Source organism: Microcaecilia unicolor, chromosome 5 (assembly GCF_901765095.1).
Source record: "Microcaecilia unicolor chromosome 5, aMicUni1.1, whole genome shotgun sequence".
Lineage (NCBI taxonomy): Eukaryota > Metazoa > Chordata > Amphibia > Gymnophiona > Siphonopidae > Microcaecilia > Microcaecilia unicolor.
Window position 1 is genome coordinate 142,834,886 of NC_044035.1, and position 16,506 is coordinate 142,851,391.

Sequence of the window (16,506 nt, forward strand, 5' to 3'; positions counted from 1 at the left end):
CTGTGCACAATGCTGGAGGTGGTATTTCCCTAATACAAACCTCAAATACTTCCTGTAACTTGGATGGATATGTATTGTGTAGAAGCATTGTTTAAGTTCAGCGAGCACAGCCAATCCCCTTTTTATAGAATGGGGATGAGGGTGCTGACAAAAACCACCCTGGACTTTTATTTGGCCAGATGTTTGTTCAGGGCCCTTTGATCTAACATGGGATGAAATTCAACCCCCCCTTCCCAATCTTTTTTGTGATCAGGAAGTACTTGGAATAAAATCCCTTCTCCCTTTCCTTGGTGGAGCAGTCTTGATCTCATTAGCCTGCTAGAGAGAAGAGAGTTCTTTTGTGACTACAGTTATCTTTCTTGCTACAGAAAATATATTTCTGAAAATATCCTCAAGATAGAGTAGACCTGGCAAAGTTTCTGCATTGGATAAGCTACAATACCATCCTTTGGGGAGAGGAAAAACAGTTGAAAGACACTATGGGTAAGGGAGCAGATGCATTCATGGAAAATTAAGACATCAGTTGGACTGGCCTAGACATATCTAGGAAAATACAAATTCATTGCCTACAAATAGGTAATGTGCTTCTTAGGACAAAACAATTATAAAATAGATTGGAGGAGTCATGGATTTGATATACCACCTTTCTGTGGATACAACCAAAGGGGTTTATATATATTATATGCAGGTACTTTCTCTGCCCCTAGTGGGCTCTCTTTTGAAGCTCAGTTTGAAAAGTAACCAAAAGGGTGACAAGTTTCGATAGCATCTTAAGAAGGCTCAAGAAACTGAGAAATATCCAAAATGCATGGGGAGTAAATGGGTTCTAAAGCCTCTTCCTCCTCATAACCCTGTCTAGTCTCTTGAGGAATATTATATACTAGTAAAAAAAAGCCCATTTCTGAAAGAAATGAAACGGGCGCTAGCAAGGTTGTCCTCTAATGGCAATTATGTTTTTAGGGAACTGTTAGGAGAGAGTATGTGTGAGAGAGAGTGAGTGAATATGTGTCAGAGAGTATGTGTGAGAGAGAAAGATTGTGTGATTGAGAGACAGAATGTGTGTGCCTGTCTGTGTGAGAGAATGTAGTGTGTGTCCCGTGTGCACCAATTATGCTCTCTCCCCTCCATTCATCCATATGCAGCAAACGTCCTCTGTGCCCTGCCCCCTCATCCATCCATGTGCAGCATCTCTCCCCTGCCCCCTCCATCCATCGTGGTGCAGCAATTCTCCTCTGTCCCTTGCCCTCCCCCCCTACACGTGCATTAACTCTGCATTCTCCCCTGGCCTCTCCTCCATCCACCCATATCCAGGGCCCCCCTCCCTCCTTCTCTCTCCCCTCTGAGTTCCAGGCCCCCTCCCTACCTCTCTCTCTGTGTGCCCTCCAAGTTCCAGGCCCCCCTCCCCTTTGAGTTCCAGGAACCCCCTCCCCTTTGAGTTACAGGACCCCCTTCCCCTTTGAGTTCCAGGACCCCCTCCCTCCCCTTCGAGTTCCAGGATTCCCTTCCTCCCTCCGAGTTCCATGCCCCCCATTCTCGTTCGAGTTCCACACTCCAGCGCCTCCCTCCCTCCCCTTCGAGTTCCAGGACGACCCCCCTCCCCTCCCCTTCGACTTGCAGGCCCCCCCTCCCTCCCAAGTCCACGCCCCCCCTCTCCTCCGACTTCCATGTCCCCGCGCCTCCCTCCCTCTCTCTCTCTGCCCTCCAAGCACGACCTGTCCTCCGGCAGCCCCTCGCCTTCCTAAGTGCTGGCTGTATTTTAAAAATTCTTACCTTGGGGTGCGGCGTCCATAGTGAAGGCGAGCGGCGCTTCACACTGCCTTCGCATGTGTCTCAGCTCTGCCTTTGGTCCCGCCCTCATTTCCTGTTTCTGGAAGGGCAGGAGCAGAGGCAGAGCTGAGACACTTGCAAAGGCAGTGTGAAGTGCTGCTCGCCTTCACTGTGGACGCCGCATCCCAAGATAAGAATTTTTAAAATACAGCCAGCACTTAGGAAGCCGAGGGGCTGCCGGAGGACAGGTCGTGCTTGGAGGGCAGAGACAGAAAGGGCGGGAGGCGCGGGGGCTGGCAACTATACAGAGTTCCCTCGAGGGCGGGGCGATTACGAACCCCAGGAACACTACACGGCTTCACTGCCAACCTGCCACGGAGTCAGCTTCAGAACGTTGGAGGTGCGAATTATTACATTAGATATTATCCACAGCTAAAGTCTCAGCCTGTAGATGTATCAGTACTTCGCTCAAAAAGCATTCTTTCAACAATTCCCAAGATGCTGGGTAGTATGTTTTAGGAAAATTCAAGAAACAAAGATTCCTCACTCTAAAGTATGAACAGTTAAAGAATCCTTAATGTTAAAAGAAACAACAGACTGTAAATTATTAAACTGAGACTCAACTTTAGATATCTAGGAAAACATCTTACAATTTGGTCAGTCAACTTTTTAACAGCTTCTTCAGAAAAACAATATAATTGTCTCAAAGTCCCCAGGAGAACAGTCCTGGATGTAATTAAGTCAGCAAACAGGGAAAACTAACAAATATGAAAACACGCTAGGGTCAATATTCAGCCAGCAGTACTCAGTGTTTTGCTGACTGCCATCGGCATTATACCCAGATAGTCAATGTCAAGCCATGTCCGGGCTTTGGTTTTGAATTTCTGGTTTTGCAGAGCTGGGCATGGGGCCCTTTTACAAAGGTGTGTTAGGTGCTATGAGCTTGCAGTGTGCGCCTAAATGAGACTACCACCAGGCTACTGCGCTCCCTGGAAGTAATTTTAGATTTGGCGCATGCTCATAACACCTGGATGATTTATTTCCTCCCACACATCGTTTCCAGCAGTAATCAAGTTGGTGCTCCTTACCGCTAGATCAATGGGTGGTGTTAAGGGCTCAGGCCGGTTTGGGACGTGCGCAGGTTTGTTTTACCACATGCCCTTTTCCTATCCAATTTTTTTTAAAAAACCTTTTTTTGCAGACGTGGTAAAAACTGGCCCGGTGTGCGCCCAATACATGCGCCTACACTACCGCAGGCCACATTTTACCATGGTTTAGTAAAAGGACCCCTGTGTGCGAAATTCAGCACTTAACCAGCTATAGGACACCACATAATGATAGGACTTTTATACTGTCCTATTTATGTGGTGTCTATGGCTGGTTATGTGCTGAATATTGGCTCTTAACTGGCCAAGTTTTCTGACTCTGGCCCCCAAAATAGTCAGTTTTGAATTTGGCGTTAAATGGACATTTTCAGCAGCACTAACCCGTTAAATGCCACTGAAAATGACTGGCTAGCCTCGAACAAGTGATTTAACCGGCCAAGAACCATTTTATGGATGGTTAAATCGCTTTGAATATCAAAACTCTATTGTAAACAAGAGTTGAAGGGCTGAAAATCTCACTATCATCACTACTATTGCTTACTTAGGATGGGATAAGGGGATGAAAACTGTAAAGTTAGAATGCATGAGTGAAGAAAGAAAATCAAAGGATAACAGGTCTCAATTTAGCTACAGAAATGGATTGCTATTCAGAGGGATCAGGCTGCAAACAGGTGGGGAAAGATGTGTTTAAAGGTAGACCAGGGAGGGGTTTGAGAAAAGCACAGTGGTTCAGAACCAGAGAACTGGAATGCAAGTTTAATCTAAATAAATTATAAGGAGCAGCCCATGGAGAGACTCCTCATTCCAGATGGCTCTTTCTAAATATAATAAAATGCAGCAAAAGGTGACACATGTGAAAGGTAATATGATGCAGAGACTAGATGTTGCAGCAGGTGCTTCCTTTTTAATCTCACTAATGGACTATGTTAGCCCTGTTTTATTGCATTGGCCTTCACTTAATATCCAAAGCACGGGGAAAACAGCTGCTTATCTTCCAGTAAGGCATCAGATTTCCTAACCTTCTCTCTCTTACCTGCATCATTATCAGACCTGCTTGTCACCTGCAGGGCAGGAGGTGGCTTTACTCCTGCCCCTATGCACTCCAGCAGAGAGAAGAGTGTGTACCAGTCATCGCTGGAGTGGATGTTGGCAGCATTGGTCTTCAGCAGCTCGTGCAAGCCAAAGCAACCTGGCGACTCACCCGGGTCAACACACTGGGCTTCATCATTAACAAGATTCGCAAAGAAAGGAGAACCTGTACAAAGAATCACAACACTAACATGCCTTTCTACAAAAAAGAAAAAAATGTTATACTTCCAATTTATAATGTAGTTTCCTTTCTATAGCCTGCAAAATACTATCCCTTTTTACAAGCAGGTATATCGGAAGATGGGACAGAAGGTTCAAAGTGACCAGCTATTTAATAATTTAACACCAATTACTACTCTCTAAAGCAAGGTTTTACAACTTCTAACAGCAGTGTACAGAGTGCATTTTTCCTGGCATGCTATTTCATGACTGGTATCCACACCAGAACTGTGAACATTTTCAAAATTGCATGGAGCTGTGCCAATCTTACCATGCATGAGGTCAGGACATCTGGCTTACTACTTTTTAAAAAATGCTTATATTGGTAGCATTTCAGAGTAACCAGAGGGACATATCAGGTTGGTGCATTGAGGCAGGCTTACAATAGAGGGATAAGATCTTTTCAAATGCAGATTCATCTTGGGTGCAGTTTGCCCTGGATACAAATTTCATTATTTCCCTTTCCCCCACTATACCAACAGATTCCATATATTGGAAAACTCTTTATAAATTATCCCCTATGTATATATATCAACATTACAAAATAGCTTTGTATAGGACAATTAGGTAGAAAACATATCTAGATTCATGTGTTTCTAAAGCCTCTAGTATATTAAAAGAGGCTTTGTGACTTCAGAACCTTTTCTATAATACATATAGCTCTGCCAAAGAAGCACATGTATTTTCAACACATATCAGAAGTCACTTCACAAAAGAAAATGTTAAATAAAAAGAAAAGCAGCATCTTTCAGGCCTCTGCATGTGAAAGTAGCTACTTATGCATTCATATGGTAGATTTTGGAAACCAGCACATAACAGACTGAGCAGCTGTCCTCCAATTTAATAAGGTGGTTTTGAATGCCAGTGAGGTAAACACAATTCCCCTCTCAAGCACTCCTCTAAACCTGAGGTTCAAATGACAATTTAACAGACAGTTATGCATGACAAAATAGGTATAAATGCCACCAAATACATTTTCCACGATATACATGTACTGCTGTTCTAAAATAAGAAATACATGTATGCCTTGAAGTTCTGTCTGGAATATACCTCCTTCAAATTTCTGTGTGCCATTTTGGCATATATGTATGGCTTTTCTAAAATCGCTACTTACATATCCATGCCTATTTACACATGTAAATCCACTTTTTATAACTGCAAACAGCAGGCAACTCTTCTAATGGTAATTTGTACCAAAATGTTTGATCATATTCCAGAAAATTGAGGATATTTTGTTAACACATAAAACAACATGTATCTTTTACTGGTGAGAAGTGAGTCAGAAGAATTTAGGAGAGGATGTTGTTAGATGTCCAAAACATCAATTCAATAGCTTGTATGCGGAAAATTAGTCATTCAAGGCACCCAATGCTTTCATCACTTGTTACACACCTGTGAACTAATCTCTTCCCGGCGGAGTAACCGGATTGCAAGCGCTCAGCAGCCCAACCACTGCCCGATCAACGAGGAAACAGAACTCCACAGCGTGGACGCACAGACGTACAGGTGGTCTCGCACAGCCTGCCAGACACATGCCACTATATCCCTTGGAAGCAGAATAGCATAGCTAATAAGATACATAGTGGGAACAGATAACACTACCAGCCTCTAATGCCCAAAATGCCCGAAAGTCTCATTCAATCACTTGGAAACCTCAGAAAGCACCATTGTGAATTGTTAGATAAATACATATATAGGTGTATCCTACACACTGGCTGTAGCACATAAGCTGCTACATACTAAAAGATTTTTTCTAGAAAAATTGATTTCATACTGATAGCTTATACAGAATTTATGTCTTCCACTACTTGAGGCAGCTGAAAAATCCTTATTCTATATTTTATCAGAGCAGTACTTTTTATCTGCAGATTTTGAATCAATTTCAACATAAAGAATGATTAGAGAAATATTCAAAAATTAGTTATATAATCAAAGCTTTTGGTTGCCTCTTTTAAGTCTTTATACCTTCTGCAGCAATAAAAGCCTAGAGTCATCTAGGAATAAGTGACTACAACCTGTGCACAATGAGATGGTGCAGTTTTTGCCCATTATGCTTACCCGAGTAGCTCAAGCTCTTCAGATGGAGGATTATTTATGGACTGGGCCATTCTAGGACATTCATTTTCTTCTTGCTGAGCAACTCCACTGCTTTTGCCTTTGCTTAAAATCATTGTACCTGAATGTAACTCACTTTGAACTACTGAGAAAGGTATGAGTTAAATCAATCCAAATCCCTTTGAAAAGTGAATCTTCTCCACAGTTCTAGATCTACAGCAGACTAAACAGCTTTTCCTCCAGGATCTGTCTCTGTTTTCCATTATTCATCGTTTTCTTGATCTTTACAAGCCTTCTTATTCCCATTGCTGCAAAGCATCCTCACAACACAATGATGTTGTGCTTTACTGTGGGAATATTAATACAGGAGTTCTCAACCCAGTTCTTGGGACACAATAAACCAGTATTGTTTTTAAGATATTCACAACGAATACCCATGAAAGAAATAGGCATGCAACACTGCATGACTATCTCATACATATTCATTGCAACTGTGGTTACCTTGAAAACTTGACTGGTTCGGTTGTATGAAGAACTGGATTAAGAAATCCTGTATTAACAGGATAATTGCTGTGCTTGTTTTACACCATTTAACAGTGAGCTAAAAAGGTTCTACTTTGATGTCATCAAACTACAAAATTTTCTACCACATGCATGCAGTGTCCCTTCTGTGTTTCTTTGCAAATATGTAAAATGTCATATGTCTTTTCTTCAAAGCAGCTTCCTCCCTGCCACCTTCTCATACAGGCCATATTTGTGGAGTAATCTTGAAAATGTTGAAAAGTCAACATTTTCTGCACTTTCACAAACACTCTGCTAGTCATTTGATCATCACCTCTCTAGTCCATCCCTCTACTGTCCCAGATTGGAGTCTACCCACCATTCTGCTTGCTTTTCCCTGGTTCTCTCCCTGCGGACATTCGGTCTGCAATGTCATATCCCCAATTCCAAGCCCTGTTTGAAGGCCCATCTGTTTTCCCAGGCTTTTCCAGAAACAACGTGATACTGGGTCTGGTTGGCTGCCAATTACTCGCAGAACTGTTGAATCTATTTTTTGTCTATTTGCTCTCTCCCCTCTTTTCTTTCCCTCTTCTTTGCTGTCTTGTATTGTAATTCCTTTCCTTTTCTTGATAGTGTGTATACTGCTTTGATTTCGGTTGAAAGCGGTATGCGAAAAAACCGTAACAACATCATTCTTTTTTAAGCAATCTTAGGCCTCACAATGACCTTCCTCAGCAGTTTCCCTAAAATATGGCTAATGATTTAAGCCTAAAGAACGCAATGTTTTGGTTGTGCCAAACTGTTTCCCACTTTACTACAATGGGACATGGACAATGGCCCCCAAGGGATATTCAAATACATTAAGAATTTCTTATAGCTTTCCTCCACATTTACCCTGAATACCCATCTCAGAGTACTTTGGTAGCTTCATGTTTCACGAGTTTAAACCTTTGCTTCATATTCACTTCATAACAACAGAACAGCCTTGATTCTTCAACCAAAATTATTTGAATTAGCTCAACTACTGTTGATTGGGACACAGGTAGGCTCTATTTAACCACAACTGAGTTGACTTTTTTTTTATTTTTTATTCTTAATTACTTTGTGAATGCTTCTATAGTTTTTTAAATACATTTTGGATTTATCTTTTTTAGACAGTAAAATATGAAAAATGCACAAGGGTATGATGACTTTAAGCATGGCACTGTCTGCATGTTGTTCAAATCTGTGTCCTGACACCCCCAGGAATGCTTTCACTGAATGCAGATAAAAATACGCATTTTGTACAGTGTGTCTACTTTTACCACCACCATAGGATGAGCAGTTTTGAAATGGCCCCACTTAATGAATAAACAGCTTTAAAAGTTTCCCTCAGTAGTTATTTAAATTTTTGAATATAGAATCCTATATACTTTACAAATCCTTCACCAGGAATTGGCACAAATGTAGCTTCCAGCTTGTCTGCAGTCACTTTAATGATGTGTAATTGTTATATTTCAGAAATTTTATTGATTTTCCAGTAACAAAGGATAGAAGAATAATCGTGATAAACATGTTTCATTTACAACTGACAAAAATATAAAACAACAAAAACATTGAACGTAGATATCAGCACTGTTCAAAGAAATGTGAAAGTAGAAAAAGAAACCAGGAGAGAAGAAAAGGGGGAAGAAGAAACACTCAGAGATATTGCTCATTAGCTGCTTACCAAAATATATCCTTCATTACATGAATTCAACATACAACCCCCTATTAAGAAAAATCAGAGTCTAGTTTGACCCTACCATTCCTTTTTACTTTTTCCTCCAAATCAGATTTTGGTTCTGCTACTATGAGTTATGAAATGGATATGGGACTTGATATACAGCCTTTCTGTGTTTTTGCAACTATATTCAAAGAGGTTTACATAGTATACAGTACTTATTTGTACCTGGGGCAAGGGGGGTTAGTGACTTGCCAGAGTCAAAAGGAGCTACAGTGGGAATTAAACTCAGTTCCCAGGAGCAAAGTCTGCTGCACTAACACTAGGCTACTCCTCCTCTTCGAATATATTTCTGCTGCTCCCAATATGTAAACTCAAATTTATAAAAGTCAGCTCTTTAAATTGCACATCATAACAAATCCTTTTCCAGATCACTGCACCAAATGACTCTTGAGAGCCACTCAGTTGTAACATTTTAGTTTAATTTATTTCATTAATTTAAATCCCTTCTATCCATTCTATGTTAACAAAATAAGGGAAACCAGGTGTTCAGAAGAAATGAAATGTGTTTGTTTTAAAAATGTCTAGAATACATTGTAAATAGAAATAAGTACCCTTTAACACTATTAGGAAAAAAAACTGTATTGTCTGTGTGGCTGTGCCATATCGCCAAAGTACAGATTACAAGAAAACAAAGAATTTCTTGCTGATATTTTTTTAACAGCTCCCTGTAATTCTCCTCTGGAGCAACCATATTAGTAGTAGTCAATAATTACTTCATAAACAGACAGCATCAGTCACATCCCATGTCATCGTGAAGTAGTTTGTGACTATTAGGGACATTGACACTCCCTGCAATTTCAGGAGAATTCAAGAGAAGCATCCTAAGAAATTATTTTAAAATTTTGCCCACTTGCTCTGCCTCAGCACTCCCATCTTTGAACATGGCAGTGCCCAGCTTCACATAGTACATCCTGGCGATGCACCAGGTGGGGTCAGTCTGTCATAGGAAAGGATTTTTCCCTTATTTGGTATTTAGGTGGAGACTACCAAAAATAAGGGGACAATGCAGTGCCAAGGCAGCAGTGAGTGGGCATCACTTCTGTTTCTTTCAGGTACGGGGGATCTGGGTGGATGGGCCATGGGGTACCACTAGTCATTATGGAGATTGAGAGATTGTTTTTTTATTTTTATTTTTTTTAGATTAAGTTCAAGCTGGGGGGGGGGTGGGGGGGGGGGGGGGGGGGGGGGGGGGGGGGGGGGGGAGGGGCTGTCCATCAAACCTATCGCTTCACAAACTCCACTGATAACTACACAAATCACATATGTCCTTTCCACACCACTAAGCCGATCTGTAATCCCACAAAATGTATTTGTAAGCCACTTTGAACCAAAACTTGTTTTTGGATAATACTGGGATACAAGAATACATAAATAAATAAATAAATACAATTATTCACCAGGGCTTTTTTACATTTGGAAGGTGCTGCTGGGAAACCAGTGATATTTTCCAGGGAGAGGGGAGGGAAGGAGGGTTGGGGGGGGGTCAGGTTTGGATCTGGGGTTGAATCTGGGGGTCTGAAGCAAGAAAACCACCTGACTTCCAGATTCTACAGGCCCTACCTAGATCCACAAACCGGATGTTCCACTAGAACTCATTTTAATTGCAATCACCTCCATAACCCATACCCTAGAATGAAAATGAAGAACGTTAACTGCTGATATAGTGTCGAATGCCAGAGTTTCTGCCCATCTCATAGAGATCATTAATGGCCTGCAACTAAGTGATACAGACATTCTGATTGGTTTTGATGCGATTTCCTCTCCTCATCGAAGTTCCAGCAGATGAAGCAGTCCAAGTCATAAACCAGAAGCTAGAAGCACGTGGATTACAGACCGAATGGTCCTAACCTCGAGGCATTCTTTTTAAAGACAACAGTCTTTCAGACTGGGAACAGTACCTATGCTCAATCAGAAGGCACAGTAATGGTCTCCCCCCTCTCCCTGGTGGTAGCCAATATATTCCATGGAGTCTCTTAAATGCACCCTACTGGACACTGCCAAGCTCAAACCAAAATGTGGATCCACTATGTAGGTGACACATTTGGCATCTGGCTCCATGAAAGGAAAAACCTCTGTGACTGTCTACACTATCTGAATAACGGCCACCCCAACATAAAATTCACCATGGAGACAGATCAAAGGATGCCTTCCTTTTCTGGATGTAATGATCAGAAAGTGGAGAGATGGAAACCTGGGTTACATTGTATACACAGTCCCACCACTACCCAGCCATAAAAAGAGGTATCCTTATGTACACTTATGAAACTTGTGAACAGAGTGCTGAGAGTTTTTGATCTGGACAATATTCAGAAAGAAAAGGACACCCTCCAGGACACATTCTTAGCTAACCAGCTACAGAAGGGCCACTTCTGAAGCTCTAAAACTTCTGGATAACCCTACCTGCAAAATCAACAATAATTGACAACCATTAGATGAAGACCTCGTGGCAGAGCAAAAACTCATAATGCTCCCCTATGTCCAAGGAGTGACGGATCATATAGGTAAACTGCTAAAGAAGAACATCATAACAGCACACAGTGCACCACAGAAACAGGTACCACACACCACAATGTGAAAGACCAGCTACTTCTGCTCCAAAACCGCTGATGTGTACAAAATCCCATGCACTTTTGGCCAATAGTACACTGGCAAAACTAGACACATGTAGAGGAAAGGCTAAAAGAGCATATGCGACACCATAAGCTTTGTAACACAGAAAAATCACCTGTAACCCCTCATGCTAATGCAACTGGTCATATGATAGATTTGAGGACACAAAATCTTGGAGAAAGATCGATGGTGGCTGAGAAGAATCAAATAAGCTAGAGAGATAAGCAAGACACAATGGAGACAAAGGGCTCATCTTCAAAGCATGGCAAACTCTCATTCAAAAGAAATTTAGTGCAAAAAGGACGGTACTGAGGACAAAGGTCTTCTTCTCCCCTCCCAAGGTTCAGAATATGACCTACAGAAATTCCTACCCCTTCCAGAGTCAGACCATTCCAATGAAGTTCCCCACTCATTTTCTGCCAAAATTCAAATTTGTGACCATCAGACTTTCCTGCCTCAGGTTCCTGCTGAAATGTCCTGCCTTCCTGAGGAAACCATCCACCTCAAACCCCAACCAATTAGGTTTGAGAACCCACTATATAAAGATAAACTGCAGACCTCATGGCTTAACATGAAGAAGCCACAGCATGTGAAACACCGGTTCCACTTACTCAGATGTGGCAAGACCTGGACAACTAAAGTCATAAGACCAATCGCAGAAACCTAAGAGATCAATAGGTACATTATATAACCTGGGGAATAACTATTAGAAACTGAAAGGCATTTGATACTGATCATGGTGCTTGTGGTCCTAAAGGATTTGTATCTCATGGAGTTCCCTTCGAAAATGTGGCTGGTACACAGAACATGGATATACTTGCATCCATGCACTTTTGCATCTGCATTGAAGCAGATGCAAAGTGCAAATACAAAAATGAAATCTCCGCAAGTGATTTCATTCCCATAAACCTCACTTTAAGTGAGGGAAAATAAGTATGGGTCATGAGGGGGAAAACAACCCAAAGGAAGTAGGGTGAAGTGTTTTTTTAAAACATTACTCACTTCCTTTTTGTATGGACATCCAGCAAAATGAGAAAAATTTCTTTTGAAATTGAGCCATTCCTGTAGTCATAATTCATATGCCAAACGAGAATATTCTGACTGTATCTAAACTAGTACTTATCAACCTTTTTGTGGCCAAGACCCCATGATCAGAGCCAAATAAAATTCTCCTTCCGGAGAGATGCAGAATAATGATGCATCTATGGATAACCCACCCAGGTCACAACCTCAAATGTAGGTTTTGTGACCTCCCTTGGGGTCCTTAACCACAGTGTAGGAAACTCTGATCTAAACATCTCCAAAAAAAATTTTGGTTAACGAAACTTTTCTTAAAAAACCCTTTGCTTAACCAAATATGAATTTCAACAAAAATGTACCTTATAGAAATGTAACATGACTAAACAGTAGACTATGTTTCATATACATACATAGTAACACTGTAAATGTTGGCAGATAAAGAAAGACCTGTATGGTCCAAATAAAGGTAATAATAGAAAAAACAAAGAAAAGAAAAGATGATATTTTATTGAACAATTTTTTTGATCAGCTTTCAAAGGCAATTCTTTCTTCAGAAAAGAAATGAACAAATGTTGGCAAATGTCTGAATATATAAGTGAAGCATAAATGTATCATTTTTCTTAGAAGAATGTTCTACTGTGCTGTTTTAATATGTATGGTACTGATACTATATATTGCTGCTACTAACATTTAGTTTGCCTAATTCCAAGTTTACTTCACTAATCCAATACTGATCCAAATATAGTTATGCTGCAAGTACAATATGCAACAAATATCCTCACCTGGCCCAGTCAAAGCCCACACCTGAAGGTGTCATAGAATGGCTCCTCCGGTGGTTCAGCAGAAAGGCTTGCGGTGGCAGAGCAATCCAATGTCATGGGAGAGTCTGTGGAACCGTTCTCAGAGTTTTGTGAACTGCTGCAAGAAATTCATTCGGACATTAAAGCGGTCCGGGAGGAGCTGTCTGCTCTAGTGGTGGATTTGAGTGGACAGATCTTGGAGTTGGGCTGCCGCATGGAAGAATCTGAAACTCAAACTGATGAGCAGCAAGAGACCTTGATGTCTCTGGAATCTGCTCTTATGTAACATCACCTCATGCATTCCTTCCTGTTTGATAAAGTGGAGGATTTAGAGAACTGTGGGTGGCAGTCCAATATACGTATTAGGGATGTGTCCGAATCTGCTGATTATCTTAACAGCGAGCTGGTGGCGCAACAAATTGTCACTATGCTTCTCCTCATCTTCATAGCAGTTGGTGCCACCGTGCACCTTTAAGATACAGCAGGCTCACAGAATAGCGTACTGACCATGGGCAAATCTGCCATGAGATATAGCCTGCTTTGTGGATTACAAAGTTAAGGAGTCTGTGTTGGCTAAGGCTAGAGGAGCTACAGATTTGCAATGGGACTTATAGCCTATAGAACCTGTCAGCAAATACTTAAAAAGGGTCTCTGAACTTAGGCTCTTTACCAAGCATTTTTGGGAGAAGGAAGTTTAGTATTGTTGGCAACATCCTTTTGCGCCGTCTTTTTATCTGGAGGGAAAACTTCAGCAAGTTCACACGTTGGAAGAGGCACGTTCAGCTCTTCCTGAAGTGGATCCACCTTCTATGGGAAACTTCCAGGGCTAAAGACCTGCTCAAATTAGTCCTCTTGTCCTCAGTGGCGAAAGCCACCTGTAGCAGGGGCCTTCTTACTAGACAGCTTTGGGGGAGCTCAACTACCTTAATTGGATGCTACCTTACTTTTATATTTTTATTTGGCAAGTGTTCTTTCGGGGGTCTACACGGCCCACCTTTGTCACACTTTTTTGGCCACATGGATGGGAGCTCTGTTGTTTTATTCTTTTCCTGCTGGCTTAATAGCTATTGATTGCTGAGATTCACATTTGCAGTTTCCGTGTGTAAGTGTTTGTGGTCCATGTACATGATACAAATTCCCGCATCGATCTGTGACTGGGGGATGCCGCTATTTTTTCTCGGGTTGTGATCTGACCATGCCCCTATAACGTTTGCGGTTAGGGGTTGGCAGGAGGAAATTGCTTGTGGTATTTGAAGATTTCCCCCCTGAATTCACTATTAGATTGACCCAGCTAATCTACAACAGATTGAAAAGATTGAAAGTGTTTTTACATTTCAACGAGACCCCTCAGAGTTCTCCTTGGGTAGTGTGGGAAAGCCTAAAGGGGGTCCATGAGCGCGGTTCAGACATCTCTCTTGCAAGCCTCATCTCCCAGAAAAACTACTAAAACAGAAGGAACACAATCTTAGGCAGATTATTCCATCACTTGGTGGAACTTTGTAAGGGGAGTCAGGCAACCCTACTCAAGCGTGCGGGCCCTGCATAAAGCCTGCCATTGAGCTTCATACGCTGGAACTCACTATTATTCAAGAACAGCTGCAGCATACACAGAAAGATTATTATGAATTTAATAACCGGGCTAGTTGAGTACCAGCCTATAAATTAAAACGTTTGACCCAGTGGAATTATGTGGTGAAGGCGGTTAGCTTAGCAGAGTTTAAAAAGGGGTTGGACGGTTTCCTAAAGGACAAGTCCATAAACCGCTACTAAACGGACTTGGAAAACTCCAAAATTCCAGGAATAACATGTATAGAATGTTTGTACGTTTGGGAAGCTTGCCAGGTGCCCTTGGCCTGGATTGGCCGCTGTCGTGGACAGGATGCTGGGCTCGATGGACCCTTGGTCTTTTCCCAGTATGGCATTACTTATGTACTTATATACTAATACGGGACCCCTTAATTTGTAAATTTAACATTTTTTACTGTGAACTGTAAATAGGAGGAAATATCTTTTCACTCAATGAATAGTTAAGCTCTGGAACTCTTTGTCGGAGATGTGGTAACAGCGGTTAGCGTACCTGGTTTAAAAAAAGGTTTGGATAAGTTCGTGTAGGAAAAACCCATTGTCTGCTGAGATAGATGGGGAGGCAGCTTGTGACCTGGCTTGGCACTGTTTGGAAACGGGATACTGGGCTGGATGGACCATTGGTCTGACCAAGTATGGCTACTCTTCTGTTCTTATGGCTTACATACATTAGAACATTGTAAAAACTGTGTCCATATGATTGCATAACATTTTTAATACTGATTAGTCACTGGATGCATACATGCCTTTGCAATGAGTGATCTTTGCATACAGAATTCCCCAAATTCATTCCATCCATCTTTATTCCAGCTCCATTCCCTGCACATACACATGCCTCATTTTCAAATTTTTTTGGTAAGAATTCCCCCTGAATAAATAACGCTACTTATTATTTAATAGGGGTCATTTCTGACCCCAGTGGGGCCCAATGGTGAAGCATGTGACAAGTGCCATCTACTGAATAATTATGAAAATATGGAATTGCTCAGAATAATTGGCACAAAGTCATGACAAAAGTCACAACAATCTACACCTTCTGGGTGAATCTCTTAGCAAAGGCAGTTAATAGATCTCAATAAACAAACAAACCTAGGTCAGTATGGGAACTCTGAGTATTATTTTACAGCACCTGTTCTCCAGTACAATGCAGCAGCATTTCCAGGCAGAAGGCAGCATCCTCTTCATCATAGGTCTCTTCATCTGGAGTCACAGAGATCAGAGCCTGAAAGAGTGAAAACTAAGCATTAAACTATGGAGTACATTTATTATTCATACTCTAACAGAAGAACATAAAATATTCCTGACATATTCAGAATAAGTCTAAGCTCACCAGAGAGACCAGGGTTCAAATCCCACTGACAGTTCTTGTGGCCTTGAGCAAACCACTTAACCCTCCACAGTGTCAGGTACAAACTTAAGGCCCTGTTTATTAAGCCATGCTAGAGGCGCGTTGGTAACCACGTAGATGCCCATAATATTCCTGTGGGTGTCTCACAGTTACCACGTGCTAAAAACGCTAGCACACATCAGTAAACAGGGCCCTTAGATTGTAAGTCCTCTGTGGATAAGGAAATATCCATTGTATGTGAATGTAACTCACCTTGAACTAGAAAAGCGTGAGCTAAGTACTAAAAAAAATAGATTTCTTTCATCGTTTTATTTGGATTTTTCTTTTCAATAGCTTTAACAAGATGAAAGAGCTCTCGTGAGAAGCAAAGAAATCAGGAAGCAATGGGGGAGGAGCAGAGGGGATGGGAGTAGATGGAGTAAGATCAATTCACCCTGATCCAGCCTTGCTCTGCTCTCTAAACCTGATCAACTAGAAGGCTACCTAGGCCTGAATGCACACTTACCAGTTGCTTCTCTACAACAGTAGCTGAAGGCCGAACTCTGCAAACCTGCTCAACTGGAGGCTAGAGCCCTGGGAGCTCACCTACCAGTACCTGCTTTACTAGGAGCACCTGAATGCCAAATTCTCTGCAGCCTGTGC

At 41.6% G+C, this 16,506-nt stretch overlaps 1 protein-coding gene across 1 annotated transcript in view; it reads right to left on the reverse strand.

Annotated features, from left to right (window-relative positions):
• The window catches only part of GBF1 (golgi brefeldin A resistant guanine nucleotide exchange factor 1), a 573,313-nt gene that overhangs the window by 110,186 nt on the left and 446,621 nt on the right, over positions 1-16,506 (reverse strand). The window contains 6 exon segments of the mRNA XM_030203372.1: positions 3,907-4,056; positions 4,059-4,128; positions 5,574-5,618; positions 5,620-5,681; positions 5,684-5,748; positions 15,665-15,738. Of these exon segments, the coding sequence (XP_030059232.1) occupies positions 3,907-4,056; positions 4,059-4,128; positions 5,574-5,618; positions 5,620-5,681; positions 5,684-5,748; positions 15,665-15,738 (466 nt within the window).